Source organism: Scyliorhinus torazame, unplaced genomic scaffold (assembly GCF_047496885.1).
Source record: "Scyliorhinus torazame isolate Kashiwa2021f unplaced genomic scaffold, sScyTor2.1 scaffold_347, whole genome shotgun sequence".
NCBI lineage: Eukaryota > Metazoa > Chordata > Chondrichthyes > Carcharhiniformes > Scyliorhinidae > Scyliorhinus > Scyliorhinus torazame.
This window is the reverse complement of record NW_027308074.1, coordinates 60,537-80,283: the sequence shown is the minus strand read 5'-3', so window position 1 is coordinate 80,283 and position 19,747 is coordinate 60,537. Positions and strand designations below refer to the sequence as shown.

At 47.1% G+C, this 19,747-nt stretch overlaps 1 protein-coding gene across 5 annotated transcripts in view; it reads left to right on the top strand.

Annotated features, from left to right (window-relative positions):
* Nucleotides 1-19,747, top strand: part of LOC140406188 (transcription factor RFX4-like) — a 107,026-nt gene that overhangs the window by 28,818 nt on the left and 58,461 nt on the right. For all 5 annotated transcript variants that reach the window (XM_072494330.1, XM_072494329.1, XM_072494327.1 and 2 more), the window contains 4 exons: nucleotides 6,326-6,403; nucleotides 6,499-6,662; nucleotides 8,425-8,525; nucleotides 19,238-19,296. In XM_072494330.1, the coding sequence (XP_072350431.1) occupies nucleotides 6,326-6,403; nucleotides 6,499-6,662; nucleotides 8,425-8,525; nucleotides 19,238-19,296 (402 nt within the window). The remainder of the gene's footprint in view (nucleotides 1-6,325; nucleotides 6,404-6,498; nucleotides 6,663-8,424; nucleotides 8,526-19,237; nucleotides 19,297-19,747) is intronic.

The following is a 19,747-nucleotide window of genomic DNA, read 5'->3' as shown; positions in this document are numbered from 1 at the left end:
TAACGGGTCGGCGAGAACGGCAAAGAAGCCGTTATCGAAACTCCCAGACTAGTACCTTTACATGACGCCATTTCCAGCTGCTCCCACGCCGCGCCCCCCATCGCCCACTTCCTAATCATAGCTATATTGGCCGCCCAGTAGTAGTTGCGAATGTTCGGCAGCGCCAACCCACCCAACCCCCGACTGCGTTCCAACAGCGATCTCCTTACTCGTGGGGTCTTATTTGCCCACACAAAGCCCGTAATGATCCTACTCACCCGCTTAAAAAAGGCCTTAGGGATGAAGATGGGGAGGCACTGAAAGACAAACAAAAATCTGGGGAGGACAGTCATATTCACGGTCTGCACCCCCCCTGCCAGTGACAGCGGGAGCATGTCCCACCTTTTAAAGTCCCCTTCCATTTGCTCCACCAACCGGGTCAGGTTGAGCCTGTGCAGGGCCTCCCATTTCCTGACCACCTGTATACCCAGGTAACGAAAACCTTTCTCTACCACCCTGAGCGGCAGCTCTTTCAGTCTCTCCTCCTGCCCCTTGGCCTGGATCACAAACAACTCGCTCTTTCCCATGTTCAATTTGTACCCTGAAAAACTACCAAAATCCCTCAGGATCTGCAGAACCTCCCCCATCCCCTTCACAGGGTCCGAGATGTACAGGAGCAAATCACCCGCGTATAGTGAGACCCGATGTTCCACCCCCCCTCCGAACCAGTCTCTGCCAGTTCTTCAAGGCTCTCAGCGCCATAGCTAGTGGTTCTATAGCTAGGGCAAATCGTAACGGGGAGAGGGGACACCCCTGCCTCGTTCTCCGGTGAAGTTCGAAGTACCACGACCTCAGCCGGTTTGTACATAACACTTGCTACAGGCGCCTGGTACAGCAATTTCACCCAGCCAATAAAGCCGTCACCAAACCCGAACCTCTCCAGCGTTTCCCACAGGTACTCCCACTCCACCTGGTCAAAGGCTTTCTCTGCGCCCATCGCTGTTACCACCTCCGCCTCCCCTCCCTCTGAGGGCATCATAATAATATTCAAAAGTCTCCGGACATTGGTACTGAGTTGGCTGCCTTTCACAAACCCAGTCTGGTCTTCCTCTATCACCCATGGGACGCAATCCTCAATTCTTGTGGCCAGAATCTTAGCGAGCAATTTGTCATCCACGTTTAAAAGCGAAATCGGCCTGTATGACCCGCAATGTTCCGGGTCCTTCCCTTGTTTAAGAATGAGTGAGATCAAGGCCTGTGACATTGTTGGGAGGAGGGTTCCTTTCGCTCTAGCCTCATTGAAGGTCCTCATCAGGAGTGGGCTCAATATTTCGAAAATTTCTTATGGAATTCTACCTGGTAACCGTCCGGCCCCGGTGCTTTACCCGATTGCATGCCCTCTATACGCTTGACAATCTCCTCCAATTCAATTGGGGGCCCCAGCCCCTACACCAGGTCCTCTTCCACCTTTGGAAACCTCAACTGGTCCAAAAATTGCCTCATGCCTTCCGCTCCAGCCGGGGACTCCGACTCATATAGTTTACTATAGAACTCCTTAAAGACTCCTCCGTTCACCACCCCTGGATCCAAGACCATGTTACCCTCCTTATTCTTTACTCCCCCGATTTCCCTGGCCGCCTCCCTCTTTCGCTGTTGGTGTGCCAGCATTCTACTCGCTTTCTCCCCGTACTCACAGACTGCCCCCCTTGCCTTCCTCAGCTGTGCTACCGCTTTCCCTATGGTCAGCAGTTCAAACTCCGCGTGCAGACTCCGCCGCTCCCTCGGTAGCCCCGCCTCGGGGGCCTCTGCGTATCTCCTGTCCACTCGGAGTATCTCCTCCACCAGTCTCTCCCTCTCCACTCTTTCTCTCTTTTCCCTATGGGATCGAATTGAGATGAGCTCCCCTCTGACAACTGCCTTCAGAGCCTCCCAGACCGTTGCCGCTGCTACCTCACCCGTATCATATGTTTCCAGGTAATCCTGGATGTTCCTGCTAATCCCCCCTCAAACCTCTTCGTCCGCCAGCAGCCCCACATCCAGTCTGCAGAGTGGGCGCCGCCCTCTCCCCTCACTCAGCCGCAGGTCCACCCAGTGCAGGACATGGTCCAAGACTGTGATTGCTGAGTATTCTGTCCCCGCCACCTTTGGGATTAACGCCCTGCTCAAGACAAAGAAGTCTATGCGGGAATAAACCTTATGAACGTGGAAGAAAAAAGAGAACTCCTTCGCTCTCGGCCGCGCGAACCTCCAGGGATCCCCCCCCCCCCCCCCCCCCCCCCCCCATCTGCTCCATAAAACCCTTCAGTTCCTTAGCCACTGCCGGTCGCTTCCCTGTCCTGGATTTCAACCGGTCCAGCTCGGGGTCAATGACTGTGTTAAAGTCTCCCCCCATGATCAGGTTGTGTGACTCTAAGTCCGGGATTTTGTCGAGCATGCGTCTCATAAATTCCACATCATCCCAATTCGGAGCGTAGACGTTCACAAACACCACCCGGACCCTCTCCCACTTTCCACTCACCATTATATACCTGCCCCTTTATCTGCCACAATTCTCCCAGCCTCGAATGCCACACCCTTGCTGATCGGAATTGCTACCCCCCTGGTCTTCGAATCCAGCCCTGAATGGAACCATTTCAGAGGATAGTTAAGAGTCAACCACATTGCTTTGGATCTGGAGTCACCAGTAAGGATGGAAAATGTCCTTCCCTAAAGGACATTAGTCAACCAGATGGGTTTTTCCAACAATCGATGAGAGTTGCATGGCCAGCATTACTGAGACTATTGATGTTCCAGATTTATTCATTTAATTTAAATTCCACCAACTACCTGGATTGCTAGTCCAGTGACATTCTGGGACTATTCGATCATGGATGCGGAGAGAAAACAGATGGTTTAGGGAACGGAAGACTGGGTTATCAGGAGCGAATATATAAGTGAGGCATTGGGGGAGTGTAGATTGAGCAATGATCTGCTTGCTGTATTTTGGATTGTAAAGGGACTGACAACCATGTCAAGCTGTTTCACCTTGTCTAGCACAGGGGATTCCAGTTTTCTTCCGAGTGTTATTCCAATCCCACCGTATCCAGAAGGTGGAAAAGTTTAAACTCATCTGTAAAAGGACTGGGAGGACTATACTGGTGTGACCTGAGAAATACAAGCATAAATTGTTAGTGATACATTGTCCAATTACCTATGAAGGCCCCCTTCTCTCAACCTTGCTCCTTGCCGGAGGTGTGGTGATCCTCAAGTTAAACCACCACCAGTCAGCTCTCCCCCTCAAAGGGAAAAGCAGCTTATGGTCATCTGAGACTATGGCAACTTTACCTTATACAGGTATCCCATTATATGGTATACTACAGGTGTCTGCCTGAAGGTAGCTCCTTGGCTTGCAGTCTGTTGACCTGATCCTGAACTCTCAACCATTTTTCTTGGCAATTTTTGTCAGTGGTGGTTTGCCTTCCACTGCCTCACAATAATATTCATTTCACACACGTGCGTAAATCCACTTAATAATAATAATAATAATAATAATAATCTTTATTGTCACAAGTAGGCTTACATTAACACTGCAAAGAAGTTACCGTGAAAAGCCCCTAGTGGCCACATTCCGGCACCTGTTCAGGGATACGGAGGGAGAATTCAGAATATCCAAATTACCTAACAGCATGTCTTTCGAGACTTGAGGGAGGAAACTAGAGCACTCAGAGGAGACCCACGCAGACACGGGGAGAAGGTGCAGACTCCGCACAGACAGTGACCCAAGCCGGGAATCGACCCGGACCCTGGTGCTGTGAAGCAACAGTGGTTACCACTATTACACTCTCATTAGCAAATCCTCATTAGCAAGTGCAATGGTCAAGGTTCCACAGACAATAATAAGTATAATTGAAGCAGGAAAGTTGGCCAGGATACCAGAAGTCAGTTCCAGCTCTTTACAGGTGTCATGGGATTGTTTGCAGCCACCTGAACAAGTTGAGGGAGTCATAATTTAATATTGCATTTGAGGGACGGCGCAGCGCTCCTTCAGTTCTACACTAGGGTTGTCAGTCGGCTTATCAATTGTGATTCGATGTATTCCTGGAGGTTTCATCACATGACCTTCCCTCAAGCTCCAGCCATTAGTTGGCAGCACGGTAGCATTGTGGATAGCACAATTGCTTCACAGCTCCAGGGTCCCAGGTTCGATTCCGGCTTGGGTCACTGTCTGTGCGGAGTCTGCTCATCCTCCCCGAGTGTGCGTGGGTTTCCTCCAGGTGCTCCGGTTTCCTCCCACAGTCCAAAGATGTGCAGGTTAGGTGGATTGGCCATGATAAATTGTCCTTAGTGTCCAAATTGCCCTTAGTGTTGGGTGGGGTTACTGGGTTATGGGGATAGGGTGGAGGTGTGGACCTAGGGTGGGGTGCTCTTTCCAAGAGCCGGTGCAGACTCGATGGGCCGAATGGCCTCCTTCTGCATTGTAAATTCTATGAAATATCCATCCTTGTGACACGCTGTCTTCCTACACCAATTAAAAAGCAAAAAGACTCATTACCCAATGGGATGATGCTTTACTGTCAGCCAAAGGGCCTTTTTTTTCTCTCATTTTAAATATTTTTATATCTGGTAAAGAGAAATGTTCAAACAAAATGACAAAATTGTCCTGATGATTTTTCTCCAGGGTTACACACAGCAGTGCCCTGGAGATTGATCTTCAACCCCTGGAAACTCCAGGCCAATACCAAAGGGTTGGAAACCCTAATTATCAGCCTGGAATATGGTGTCATGGACAATATTAAGGTGTTACCTTTTATCGCCTGTGATTATTTATATCTGTTTGTGAGCGTGTTTGTATTTCTAACCCTTGGAATGAGAACATCAATTTTAAATGACCCAGCAGCAAGCTGTTTCAGTCGGCTGGAGGTTAATAAGGAAAACTATGGACGTCTTTTCCGGCCCTTTCAACCAGCTGGATCTTCTGGCCTTGCCGAAGGTGACTCCCCACATCAACGGGGCAAAATGCCGTAGACTTTGGCGGATCCGGAAGATCACGCCGTTGGTCAATGGTGAGCTGAGGGAAGACACACTGCGGGGCTGGAAAGTCCCTACCTTTGTTTCCCTCACTCTTCCACTCGCACTCTCACACATGCACACAAAACAGATGAAGATAAAACAATACTTACAAAAATAGAATGGATCTCAGGCTCTGTTTCAACGTAGGCCTGTGATTGTTATAATTACGTTGTTAAGTTGTCTGATGTGAAGGATTTGCAGAGATGTCTCAGAAGTTGCGAGGAGGTAACAAAAATGTACTTTGGGGTGGTTGGAGTCTGGAATTGAACCTGCTGAGAGGCTGGAGAAAGCAGGTTCCATCGAGGTATTCAAAGGGGAGTTGGACTGCTATCTGAAAAGAAAGAATGTGCAAGGTTACGGGGATAAGACAGGGAGGGGAGTGGGACAAGGTAGAATGCTCTTTGAGGGAGCCAGTGCCGACTCAATGGCCCCCTTCTGCACTGTAAAGATGCTGTGATTCTGTTGCAATGACTGCTGTAGTATATCTGAAGGAGGTTAGTTTTTTCGGGTAAGCTTGGAGATGGAACGAGATGGTGGGGAGAGAGGAAGTTCTTTATTTCCCTTTCAGGGAACTGCAGTGTGGCCCTTTTTTTAGCCAGCTTGAGTCCATTAGTTCGATAGCTGTGCTTGTTGGTCCCTCTCTCCCTGTGTGATGTAATTCCGTCCTGGAGTTCTGTCTGTCGCAGTTCACTATATTTTAAACAGGGAGTAAATATGGCCGCTATATCATGTGACCCAGTATCAGTGCCGAGTCATGGTCCAAATAGGTCTTGTTTTAATCCCATTAGGTAGTTAGACTCTTTCTCTCACTTGTGGTCCAGTACACCAAAAACATCTGTTTTTGAAAAGGTAAATTTGTATTTTGTTGACAATGAAGGTGTCAGTGGAGTTTTGTTCGTCTTCCAGTCTGACGAACATTGAGTCAATATCAGAAACAGTGACTTTGTCCCCTCATAAAATAACCATAGTCTGATCCACAAACCTGGTTGACAGTTCTTGGAGCCGTTTTGACATTCGTTTAAAAATAATCTTTTTAAAAAATAGGCGTTTCATGATTTATAATACTGTCATGATACATTTCGTGACAAAGGACTTAAGTTTTTGGAATGAGAATTGAAAACCTAAATCTTTCGGACTTTGTGGTGAGAATGGTATCTAATGATCCATGGTTTACACAATCCCTTGATATAAAAGTTTGCCTTATTGTTGCAAATAATATCAAACTAGGATGTAGCGTTGGACAAAGTTTGGTGTTTGTGAATATTACCAGATTATTCTGCCTTTTTTTAACGTCTAGGTTTCCACCTTTATTATGATGTATCGAACTCACTGTCAGAGAATCCTAGACACAGTGATCAGGGCAAATTTCGATGAGGTGAGCACTTCTCTTTGAGCCCAACTCTCATCTGCTCACTCAGGGCTAAAGCCACATTTATAAGCTCCTTTCTTTTCCTTCCCTGTGTGAACCAGGTTCAAAGTTTTCTTCTACATTTCTGGCAAGGAATGCCTCCACACATGCTCCCAGTCCTGGGCTCTACCACTGTCGTGAACATTGTAGGTGTTTGTGACTCCATATTGTACAAGGCAATCTCCGGGGTTTTGATGCCCACTGTTCTACAGGCATTACCAGACAGGTTGGTCAAACCATCGTCCATATCTACAGCATCCACAATTCCAGACTTCAAGCAGGGGAAAGTCCAATTCCAGCCAGGGTGTACAAGGGACAGTGGATCAGTCGGCTATTACACACTTTACCAATCAGGCATCTTTCCTGCCAGGCACTCGCCCATTATATATCCACCCCCTCATGAGCTCCCATTGAAGTCAATGGACAGGAAAATCAGGACCAGCCTCTGGTGGATGATCAACCCACTGTCACCAGTTTTACACTCCTGCAAGTATTTACTTTCATTCCTAATTTATTTCCAGAGTTGGAAACAATTGTGGGTAAAATCCAACGGGACTCCGGTTATCCTGTGATGTTTCTACCTTGTTTTCCTAAACCATGATTGCACAGGAGTGCGTATACACTTTAGTGAGTTTATATTAGAAATCCATTCTTCATGTACTGTGAGTTTCCTGCCTGGAGGGTCCATTCCTTCCAACAGGTTGTAATGGTCCTTTTGAGAGTTAGACAGAGCAGCAATTCTTGTAACTATTGAATCTAAACCAACGAATGAAGATTCATTTGTGGTAGTGTTTTATGTCCAAATTAATCTGGGAGCAATTAATTACTGTATATTCCTTTGTGTAATTGTTTCTAGTGCACTCCACATGTCACACTTTGCTATAGATGCAAATGAATCTGCTTATTATTAGTTTAATGTTCGAATTTATGACCCCGCTCTTCAAAATAAAGTTGTAGAAACCTTTACATCTACCTGAGAGTTCAGATGAGACCTCAATTTAATGTCTCATTGGAAAGACGGTATCTCCAGTACTACACCTCTGTAAGTGCAACATTCCCTCAACAATGAAATGTTCCCCCAGTATTGCTCTTCCTACAAAGCAACACTCCATCATTACTACTCCTCTGACAGTACAGTGCTCTCTCAATGCTGCCCCTTCAACAGTGCATCGCTCCCTCAGCGTTGCCCCTCCAACAGTGCAGCACTCCCTCAATACTGACTCTTTGACAATGCAGCGCTCCCTCTGTATTGACCGTCCATTGGAGATTGGTGTAGTGCTCCCTCAGTCCTGACCATCCCATAATGCAGTGCTTTCTTTGTGCTGCACTGGGAGTGTCAACTGGTCTCTGGAGTGAAACTTGAACTCAGCACACTCTAACTCCCAGGCATTGAACTAGACCTGACACTCATGAAGTCAACAGGATAGTCAGATCAGGTGCTCAACAACTTAGGGTCCTCTTCCAGCAACCATCATCAGATTCTGGCCTTCCTTTGTGAAAACACCCACCACCAATAAAGCAATGCACTTGCAGCATGACCAAGATTAGGAAGTCACCACATGAGAAGTCACACATGAAAATCTGTCCTTTGCCACTGCACAGTCCTGACTGTCGATGGAGTAGAGAGTACAGAAAATGTTGGAAACGCATTGCAGGTTACTCAGCACTTAGAAAGAGAAGAGGCAGGTTAACAATTCACCAAATGCCTTAATTTCCAATATTAGTGGATAATGGTAGTGATTAGGTTTACACGAGGTTATCCCTTCCAAAGGCCAGGTCTGTATATGACTTTTCAGTTCAATGGCTGACTGCCTTCCTCTTTTTGCAAAGAGAAGATTATTTTTACATCTGTAGCAATGTGTGAGGCCTAGTGTGTAATATATGAATGTTCCAGTATGTTATAGGTGTGTTATATAAATGCAAGTTGTTTTCGTGAAAGAATACCCTACAGGACATGATTCATTCATTCACTTTATCTCTCATTTCAGTTTGACACAGGTGATTCGCAAATTTGCTAAACAGCTGGATGAGTGGCTAAAAGTTGCGCTTCACGAACTTCCTGAAAATTTAAGAAATATCAAATTTGAATGTAAGTTGTAGATCAGAGTAAATATTGCCTGGGACATGCTTGCACAACACAGGTGTGAAATAAACGCCCGGATGACTTACCTGTTAACACTTTGTTACTGTGCGACTTGACTAAAGTAAACGCAAACACCCTGTGAGCTTGCATCATATTGAATGGTAAGAGGTGAATAATATATATACATTCAGAAATGTATACGCAATCTTGCACTTTGACCTACCCATCTCATTTCCTGAGAACAAACCACAAATCTTTAACCTAAAGATTATCAAAAGAAATCTACCCCCCCTCCCCCCCCCCCTTCTCCCCCCCCCCCCCCCCCCCCCCGCCCCCCCCCCCCCCCCCCCCCCCCCCCTCCCCATCCCCACCAGAAAAATCATCAATTCCCTTTTATTGTCCAGTCTCTGATACATTTACAATTGGTGGACTGGAGTTACACTGCTGGTTATATGTTGTCCTTTGATCATTGTTAGCTGTGATTCAGTGGGTGGCATTCTTGCCTCTGTCTCAGCAGGTTCCAGGTTCAAGTCCCACTCCATGATTTGAGCATTATAGTCAAGGGTGAAATTGCAGTGCTGAGGGAGAGATGCTGTTATACCAGGATCCCGTCTGCCCTAACAGGTGGTAGTAAAAGATCCCAGAGCGCTATTTGAAGATGTGACGGGCTGTTATCCCTGGTGTTCTGTTCAATGTTTATCTCTCAATCAACATCACAAAAACAGGTCATCTGGTCATGAACACATTGCTGTTTGCAGGATCTTGCTGGGCGCACATTAGCTGCTGTGTTTCTTACATCAGAAGGAATTCATTGGTTGAGAAGCATTTGAGCTGCCTGGTGATTATGAAAGATGCTGTATTAATGCCCATTTCTCTGTGTAAGCACCATGGACAGGGCCTCTTTCACCAGCTATGTGAATGTGTGTGGCTGCAGCTATTAAATAAATTACCAATTGCCTCCCCATTTTCCAGCTGAATGGACTGCCCTCGTCACTCTTACCCATCCAGTCATCACCACTGGCAAGGTTGTGTCGCCTGCAGCAGAGGTTCCTTGTGGTTCTGCAGTCATCCAGAGAGGCCAGGCAGCAGAAACACTGTTTCAGCACACCGCTGCTGTGATCTATCACATTTCACATGGCAGCATAGCGCTCATTGTATCAATGCTGCATGTATGTATGTGTGTGTAGTGTTTATCTGTGTGTGTATGTGTGTGTGTTTGCATGTGTCTGTGTGAGCCTCTGTGTGTGTATGTATGTTTGTGTGGGTGGGTGTCTGTATGTATGTCTGTGTGTGTGTCTGTGTGTATGTATGTCTGTGTATGTGTCTGTGTGCCTGTGTGTGTGTTTGTGTGTATGAATGAAAAATGAAATGAAAATCACTTATTGTCACAAGTAGGCTTCAATGAAGTTACTGTGAAAAGCCCCTAGTCGCCACACTCCGGCGCCTGTTCGGGGAGGCTGTTACAGGAATTGAACCGTGCTGCTGGCCTGCCTTGGTCTGCTTTCAAAGCCAGCGATTTAGCCCTGTGCTAAACAGCCCCTTGTGTGTGTATGTTTGAATCCCCCACTGTATATGTATCTCTGTGTATGTGTCTGTGTGTGTGTCGGGGTGTGTAAGTGTCTGTGTGTGTACGTGTCTGTGTTTATGTATGTCAGTGTATGGCTGTGTGTATGAGTGTCTGTGTATGTGTCTGTGTGTGTTTATGTATGTCTGTATATGTCTTTGTGTGTATATGTGTGTATGTTTATGTATGTCTGTGTATGGCTTTGTGTGTGTGTGTGTATGGGTGTATGTGTCGGTGTGTTGTATACAGGCGCCAGGGAGCGGCAGGGGCGCCGTAACCAGGGCTGCCAAACTGGTGCCCCTGCATGAAGCGGCCTCCATCCGCCCCCAAACCGACCCCGCACCCACCATCCACTTCCTTATCATAGCTATGTTGGTCGCCCAGTAGTAATTACTAAAGTTTGGCAGCGCCAGTCCCCCTTCCCCTCGGTTCCTCTCGAGCATCACCCTCTTCACCCGCGGGGACTTACCCACCCACACAAATCCCATAATCATTTTATTAACCTTCTTGAAAATGGGGAGACACTGGAACAGGAATCTCGGGAGGATCGTCATTTTAACCGCCTGCACTCTCCCCGCTAGTGTCAGTGGGAGTGCATCCCACCTCCGGAACTCGACCCTCATTTGCTCCACCAACCGAGATAAGTTCAACTTGTGCAACCGGCCCCAGTCCCGCACCACCTGTATCCCTAAGTATCTGAAACTATCCCCTACTAACATAAACGGCAGCCCCCTCAGCCGATCCTCCTGGCCCCTCGCCTGGACTACAAACAACTCACTTTTTGCCATGTTCAGTTTATACCCCGAGAACCGGCCGAATTCCCACAAGATTCCCATGATTTCATCCATCCCAGCCACTGGATCCGTGATGTATAAGAGCAGGTCGACAGCATATAACGAGACTCTGTTATCCCCCCTCCCGTACCAGCCCCTTCCAACCCCTAGAAGCTATCAGGGCAATTGCCAGCAGCTCTATTGCTAGCGCAAACAGCAGTGGGGAGAGGGGGCAACCCTGCCTTGTCCCCCAGTGCAGTCTAAAATAGTCAGACGTCATCCTGTTCATCCTTACACTAGCCTCCGGAGCCTGGTACAGCAGCCTAACCCAGTCGATAAAGCCCTCACCGAACCCAAATCGTCCCAACACCTCCCATAAATAGGCCCACTCAACCCGGTCGAAAGCCTTCTCGGCATCCATTGCCGCAATGACCTCTACCTCCCTACTCTCCGGGGGCATCATGATCACATTCAGCAGCCTTCTTAGGTTGGCCACCAGCTGCCTGCCCTTGATGAACCCGGTTTGGTCTTCCGTAATAACGTCCGGCACACAGTCCTCAATCCTAGCAGCCAAGAGCTTGGCCAGTAATTTTGCATCTACATTGAGCAGACAGATTGGCCTAAAGGACCCACATGCCTCCGGGTCTTTGTCAGGGAGATGGTGGCCTGCGCCATGATCGGGGGTAAAACCACCCTGTCTCTTGCCTCATTGAAAACCCTAACCAGCACCGGCCCCACTATCTCAGAGAACTTTTTATAGAACTCCACCGGATAGCCATCCGGCCCCGGGGCTTTACCCAATTGCATGGCCCTCAAGCCCTCCAATATTTCTTCGGTCCTAATCGGGGCCCCCAGCCCATCTACCAACCCCCTACCCACTTTTGGGAAGGTCAGTCCGTCCAAAAAGCGCCTCATCCCCTCCTGCCCCGCGGGGAGTTCTGAGGTATAAAGCACACATTCGAAGTCCCTGAACACCTTGTTCAGCCCTGCCGGATCTCCTACCAAGTTTACCCCCCTCCCCCCCCCCCCCCCGTCGACTACCTTCCCTGATTCCCTAGCCGCCTCCCTCTTCCTCAGTTGCTGGCTTTCTCCCCATGCTCATAGATCGCGCCCCTCACCTTCCTAAGCTGCTCCACCGCCTTACCTGTGGACAACACCCCAAACTCCGACTGTAGCCTTCGTCGGTCCCTTAATAGCTCTGCCCTCGGGGTCTCCGCATAGCTCCTGTCTATCTGTAATCTCCTTTACCAGCCGGTCCATTTCTGCTCTGTCCGCCCTGTCCCTATGTGCTCGAATCGAGATCAGCTCCCCTCTCACCACTGCCTTCAGCGCCTCCCAGAGCACCGCAGCTGAGACTTCTCCTGTGTCATTGACCTGCAGGTAGTTTTGCGTACATTCCCTCACCCTCTCACACACCGCCTCGTCCGCCAACAAACCGACCTCCAGCCTCCATTGAGGGCGCTGAAAGCTTTCCTTACAGACCTGCAGATCAACCCAATGTGGAGCATGGTCCGAAATAGCGATCGCCGAGTATTCTACGTCCATCACCCCCGCCAACAAATCCTTGCTCATGATCAATTCGGGAATAAACCTTATGAACATGTGAATAGAACAAAAACTCTTCCCCGTCAGCCGACTAGCCCTCCATGGGTCAACCCATTGCCTGCACTCTACCCGTTTTTGAACACGACCGGTCTAGGCCGGGGTCAAGGACTGTGTTAAAATCCCCTCCCATAATCAGCATGTGCGAGTCCAGATCAGGTATCTTCCCCAGCAGTCTCTTAATAAAATCCACATCGTCCCAATTTAGGGCATATACATTGACCAAAACTACCCTCACCCCCTCGAGCTTGCCACTCACCATGAAAAATCTACCTCCCCCATCTGAAATTGTGCTACCCACCTCGAATTGCACCCGTTTGTTAACCAAAATCGCGACCCCTCTGGTCTTAGTATCCAGCCCCGAGTGGAAGACCTGGCTAATCCAGCCCTTCCTTAATCTGACCTGGTCAGCTACTTTCAGATGAGTCTCCTGTAGCATAATTACGTCCGCCTTCAGCGCCCTCAGATGCGCGAACACACGTGACCTCTTTACCGGCCCGTTTAACCCTCTAACGTTCCAGGTGATCAGCCTGGTTGGGGGCACCGTGCCCCCCCTCCACCGATCAGCCATCTCCTTTCTTGGGCCCGCCCCTAGCCCCTTTGTCACGCCTTCCCTGGCCCACCTCCTGGCAGCCCCCACCTTCGACCTCCTCCATGTTACTCAACCCAAGTCACCCCCCCCCAGCAACAACACCTTGTAACCTAACCTCTGCCATAAACTAGCTATATGCACACCCCCCACCTGGCTTCCGTAGACCAGCTCACCCAGCTAGCCTGGTGACTCTCGACTCCGGCACCAACAAGTCTCCCACCTATTGTTCCCTCTGTCCCATCCCCCCCGCCCATCGACACCACTGCCCCAAACCAGCCATCCTTCAGCAATGGCTCTGAAAGAAATCGCAAGGAACAAAGAAAACCCCGACAGTAGTGCAGTTCAAGTAATACAAAGTAAGTAATAGGCACTTCCAACCACCCCCATCAGAACACAAAAAGCCCCAGAACCAAATACCTTAACTTCCCTCTCCTTCCAACAAAAACTCGAATATAGAAGAAAAAAACACCAAACAAGAAAAACATAAAAACATCACTCAATAACTTTTTAACTTAAGTCCAAAAGTCCTCAGTTCGGCACCAGCCCTTCTCTCTTGGCGAAGTCCATCGCGTCCTCGGGCTCCTCAAAATAATGGGGCTGTCCCTCGTGCGTGACCCAAAGGCGCGCCGGGTATAGCAGCCCAAACATCACCTGCTTCTTAAACAAAATCTCTTTGACTTGTCTGTAGCCTGCCCTCCTACTGGCCATCTCCACGCTCAGGTCCTGGCAGATGCGCCAATTGCAGCTCCCCGTGCGATTGCCCCACATCGCTCGGGGGGGGCCCTGCTCGCGACTGCCTCGCCAGCGCCCTGTGCGCCCTGTCCACCTCCAACGGGCGTGGGAAGACATAATTCCCCAACAGCTTCTGGAACATGTCTGCCACATACGCGGCAGCATCCACTCCCTCAGCCCCCTCCGGGAGACCAACGATCCTTAAATTCTGCCGACGGGACCTATTTTCCAGGTCCTCCACCTTCTCCAGAAGCCTTTTTTGTTGGTCTTTCAGCCTCCCCATCTCCATCTCCACCACCATTTGGTGATCCTCCTGCTCCTCCAGCTCCTTCCCCAGCTTCTGGATCGTCCGATCCTGGGCAATCATTAGACTTTTAATTACAGATACTTTATTGAGTTTTAAATTCCACAACCTGCCCTGGTTGGATTCGAACCTGGGTCCCCAGATCATTACCCTGGGTCTCTGGATTACTAGTACTGCGACAATACCGCTATGCCACTGCCTCCTTAACTCTGCTGCAGCTTCTAGCTCAGTGGGCTAGACAGCTGGTTTGTAATGCAGATCAAGGCCGGCAGCAGGGGTTCAATTCTAGGGGCTTTTCACAATAACCTCATTGCAGTGTTAACGTAAGCCTACTTGTGACAATAAAACATCATTATTATTAAAAGCCGGTAGTATCCATTGGGCGCGTCTCACGTGATCGGGACCACCGCAGAAACGGCGCAGCCCATCACTCCTCGACACTCCCAAAACTCGCCGGCAACGGGTCGTGATCCACACTTTGAAAAACCCTGCCTTAACCAACTGCTGAGGCACTGTGAGAACGGCCTAAAGGCAACCAATCTGTTTTGTTACAACAATCATGTTCGACTGGCTTCTGCTAGCACCGTAATGGAATCATCAGAATTATATTTTTTGGTAGGCAAGGAAAACTGTCTCAGTATCCTGTCAGGAAGTGAGAGAAACAATGATAGACTTGAAGGAGCCTTCCTCAGCAAGTGCACTTTCACTTTAATCCCTATCTGAGCTCTCAATCCAGGCTCTGATACCACAGTGCGGTACTCAGAGATAGCAACATTGTCAGAAGTGCAGACATTCTGTACGTTATGTTGTTGCTCTCGCTCTGGTGAGGCACTGCTGCAGTAACAAGCTGTTTCCGTAGTCAATCTGTAACAAGACAGAAATGAACTGGTTACTCATTAATTTGCTGATTATGTGAAGTCATCACATGGAAAATGAATGGCATGCTTATTCATATAACTGCACACTGTAAAGCTCTCCACGTTTTGGGCTATTTCTGAACGATATTGATTGGGTTTACATAAACACAAGTCTTCTCTGTCATTGAGGTAATGCCTAAATATTACAGTAAACTTGCAGCTCAACTTTACATGCATACACACTCTGATATATCACTTGTAAAAGGCATATAAAACAAGAACCATACTGGCAGGCAAGGAGGAATAACATGATTATAGGAGAGAGAATTCCTGGAGGAAGCCAACGACATTATCCAATTCTCCCTGCCTCAATCTGCACTGCTCTTATGTTTAAAGGCAAAACAAGCGCACAACGGAACAAAGCAAAGTTCTGTTTCGGCGGGATCATTAAACCTTTGGAAAAAAAGGTTGGAAGACATTGGAGGACAGGGCAGAATGTGTGGTATGTACCATATTGATCAAACATTCTATAATTGGACAGACATATCTACCTATAGTGATTGAGCACAATAATGTTTGTTATAATGTCCACAAGTACACTATTAACCCACAATATCTTCCCTTCACAGGAGGAGCGAGAAGATTCCTTTCACAAGAAATGGATGAGGGAAGTCCTTTGGAGTCCCCAGCGCCTCGTCACATCGTCACATCCAGGGGATATGGTGGCAAAGTGATCATGTCAATGGACTATAATGCAGGTTCACAGGCTAATGTGCGAGGAGCAAGGGTTCAACTCCCAGAACAGCAGCTGGCAAAATTTAAATTCAATTCTGTAATTAAAAGTTAGTCTCAGTCATGATGAAACTATCATCCATTGTTGCTTCAAAGAAAAAAACATCTGCTTCACTAGTATCCCTTTAGGGAAGGAAATCTGCTGTTTGGCCTATGGGTGGTTCCCGACCCACAACAATGTGGTTGATTCTTAACTTCACTTCTAAGTTGCCGAGCGAGCCACTCAGTTGTACCAAACTGCTGCACCCTCACCCACCAATTTCATCCCTGACCCACTCACACAACCATCTGCCACCCTAACTCTGATACAAGAAAGGTCCTCACACTGAGACAGTACCTGCCCAAAATGGACTATGGCAGTTCAAGAAGGCAGCTCGCCACCACCCAATAAATGTTGGCCTAGCCTGTGATGCTCATACTCCATGAAAGAATAAATAAAATGGAGCAGTATAGAGACAGGAGTTTGTGAGGGTGATGACTCACTTGCCCCCTCACATGGAGGGCAGTTTGTCGGCAATGGAACACCTGGCAGCACCAATAACCACTGTTACACAATTGGAGCATCTCTCATGAATGTTCCTGTCACGTCTATGGGAGCTTTGCAGTCAGACCTGAAGAAGCATTTGGAGATTGTGATCTACAATATTCCTTTCCTTTATTGCTCTGTCTGAAGACATGCCCAACCCACAGATGGCTCAACCTACACCAAAGGTAGACCAGGCCCCTAATCCACCCCAGCTGGAACAGGGAATCAAACTCGCTGCTCTTGGTACTATTTTGATCTGCAGCAGCCAATTGAGGCCCAAGAGTCCGAGTTGCTGTGGAAACATACACTTTTACATGCATGTTGTAGTCTGGAGCTATGGATAGTAATGGTAGAGGTTCCAAAACTCTTTCCATCACATGGCTGACTGTCATTGGCATGAGGTGGAAGAATCAATCTGTTTGGCCATGCTATGAACGCACCTTCATCAAGCCCTGGAGTGGAAGAAGAACCCAGACCACCCACTGTACACAAGACCTCCGCAAGGCAACGTGAAGATGAAATCTATTCAATTAATTGCACCCAGCAGAAGGTGTTGTCAGCAGTATTATCAGTGGAGCCAGTCAACCACAGAGGGCAAAACTCATGGAAGAGGCAGGTCTCGTGATCCAATAAGAATGTGGACTTTGCGCTGAAAAGCAATGACCCACAGCCAAGAAAGTTCTCAGTGGCTCAAGGACAGGCCTGATTGAACTAGGTGGGATAGTACAAAGGGATTGTGGGGGATTGCCCAACACTTAGAGACTTGTCCGTTTCTCGACCCATTGAAATCAATGGAATAAATAGTGGGCGGTTTCTATAATGGGAGGCTGTTCAATTGGCCACATAATTTGCCAGCAGCAGAAATGGAAAATGACCAACACGATTCCAGTCATAACCTTTGCTCTGTATTTTCACATGCAGTGGAATAAAGCAGATTAATGACTTGTAGTAAGCCAAATCGTGTTAACTCGGACCACCTTTAACAAAATGATCGGAATGATGCGATCCTCGATTTGTATGTTTAAACATGAACCGTTTATTGCTAATCTTTAATGATTTAAATATCCAAGATATTGCCATAAATGTCTTCATGCAGGTTTCTTTCAGAGTGTACTATGAGTCTAATACTATGTTACTCTATACATCATATCGTGGGCAGTGTTAGTCTCCGGCTGAATGTTAATCCTTGCTCTGCTGAGCGCCATTACATTACAATGGCATGCAGGCACATGCAACGTAATACAGCTTTCGCCTTGCTTTTTTATAATAAATTTAGAGTACCCAATTATTTTTTTCCAGTTAAGGGGCAATTTAGCATGGCCAATCCACCTACCCTGCACATCTTTGGGTTGTGGGGGGTGAAACCCACGTGTATGTATTATGGTGCCACCGCTGAGCACAATATTGTGCTATGGTGTCTCAATGATGAGATCTTGAGACTTGTATGTTTCAACATTAACGGTTTATTGCTAACCTTTAAGTATTTACAGATCCCAGTTACTGACATGCATGATGTTGCTTCTCCATGCAAGCTGCTTCTAGAGCATTCTACGAGTCTGTTACCACATGCTGTTATACATCATACCATGGGCGGTACTATTCTTCAGTCACACATTAACCTTTGCTCCGCCGAGCACCTTTATGTTACCATGTTACCATGTTACAATGTTACAATGGCCGTGTACAACATAATACAACAGTGACTGTCTGGAAGGAGTCACAAAGAGCTCTCATCCTTACTCCACCCATTTCGGGGTTTGTTGCAGTGCTGTTATCTCTGGGTGACAATCGAAGGTTGATTGGTCACTTTAATGTGCTGAGCATTAAGAAACTGATAATTAAGGAGATATTTTCTGATGCCCAGGAAGTTCTAAGATTGCTTAAGAATGGATATACTTGCATTGGAAGTGATATATAGGAATATAGGAATTAGGAGCAGAAATAGGCAATTCAGCCCATCGGGCCTGCTCCGGCATTCAATCACATCATGGCCAATCTCTTCCTGATCTCAAATCCACCTCCCTTTCACCCGTTTTTAAAATCAGAAATATATCTATCTCCCTCTTGAAACTATTTATAGATTCGGACACCACCGCACTATGAGGCAGTGAGTTCCACAAATTCACCACCCTCTGCGAGAAGTCGTTCCTCTTTATCTCAGTTTTAAATTAACCGCCTCTCAACCTATATCTATTCTAGATTGCCCCACAAGAGGGACCATTTGGTATACATTTACTTTATCAATCCCTTTTAGTATTTTATATACCTCGATCAGATCCCCTCTCATCCTTCGAAACTCCAGCGAGTATGAGCCCAAACTATTTAATCTCTCCTCATACGTTAACCCCTTCATCCCCGGAATCACTACTGTGAACCTCGTCTGAGCTGCTTCCAATGCACCACATCCTGCCTCAAATAACGAGACCAAAACTGGATACAATACTTCAGATTTGGTCTCACCAACACCACATACAATTGCAACAACACTTCTCTACTTTTATACTGCAGTCCTTTTGCAATAAACGCTAACATTCCATTTGCTTCTCTTATTACATTCTGTACTTGCATACCATCTTTTTGCGATTCATGAACAAAGAGACCCAAATCCCACTGCCCAAATGTATTTTGAATCTGCTTTCCATTTAGATAATAATTTGCCTGACTATTTTTTCAGCCAATGAATAACCTCATAATTATCTACATTAAACTGTGGAGCAATGTATTTGTTCAATATCTTTAAGGCTGAGATAGGCTGATTTTTGGTCTTTCAGAGAATCAAGGAATACGTGAAATGGATGGGAAAGTGGAGTTGGAGCCTGAGATTGACCATGATCTTACTGATGGTCATATGGTCTATTCCTGCACTGATTTATTGTGATCTCGACTGGAGAGAATGATAAGTGGATTGATCTATTGGAATTTTACACATGTAGCAGTTATGTATTTATCTGAAGTCTCTTTGCGTTTCCCTTTCAGTGGCAAGAAGATTTTCACAGGTTCTCAGACGCCAGACCTCATTAAATCACCTCTGTCAGGTAAAGCATTCAATTGAAACATGAACCTGCCTTTACCCTTCACCGTGGCTGGCTGACCTGCATTTCCAGCATTTCCTGTTTTTAACTTCAGGTTTCTTATAAAATAAGTAATTGAGAAGTTTTCAAATGAACTATTTTGTCGCTGTATGTGTGGGCATTTAGCCTAAGTGAAATGTAACTCGTCCACTAACTCATCCACACCCCTACTTCCCACATCATCACCCAGCCTTTACTACAACCACCACCTCAAAAGCAATAGATTATGAATCCTAATTCTCAGCTACAAGTTATTTGATATGTGGCTGTTGGCTGTGATTGTTGCTGGCAAGGTCGGAATTATTGCTCATTCTTAGTTGCCCTTAAGAACTTTGCAACACCGCTTCAGAAGACAATCCAGGTTCTACCAGGTTGGTATGGATTTGGAGACAAATATAGGACCAGATTACCATAT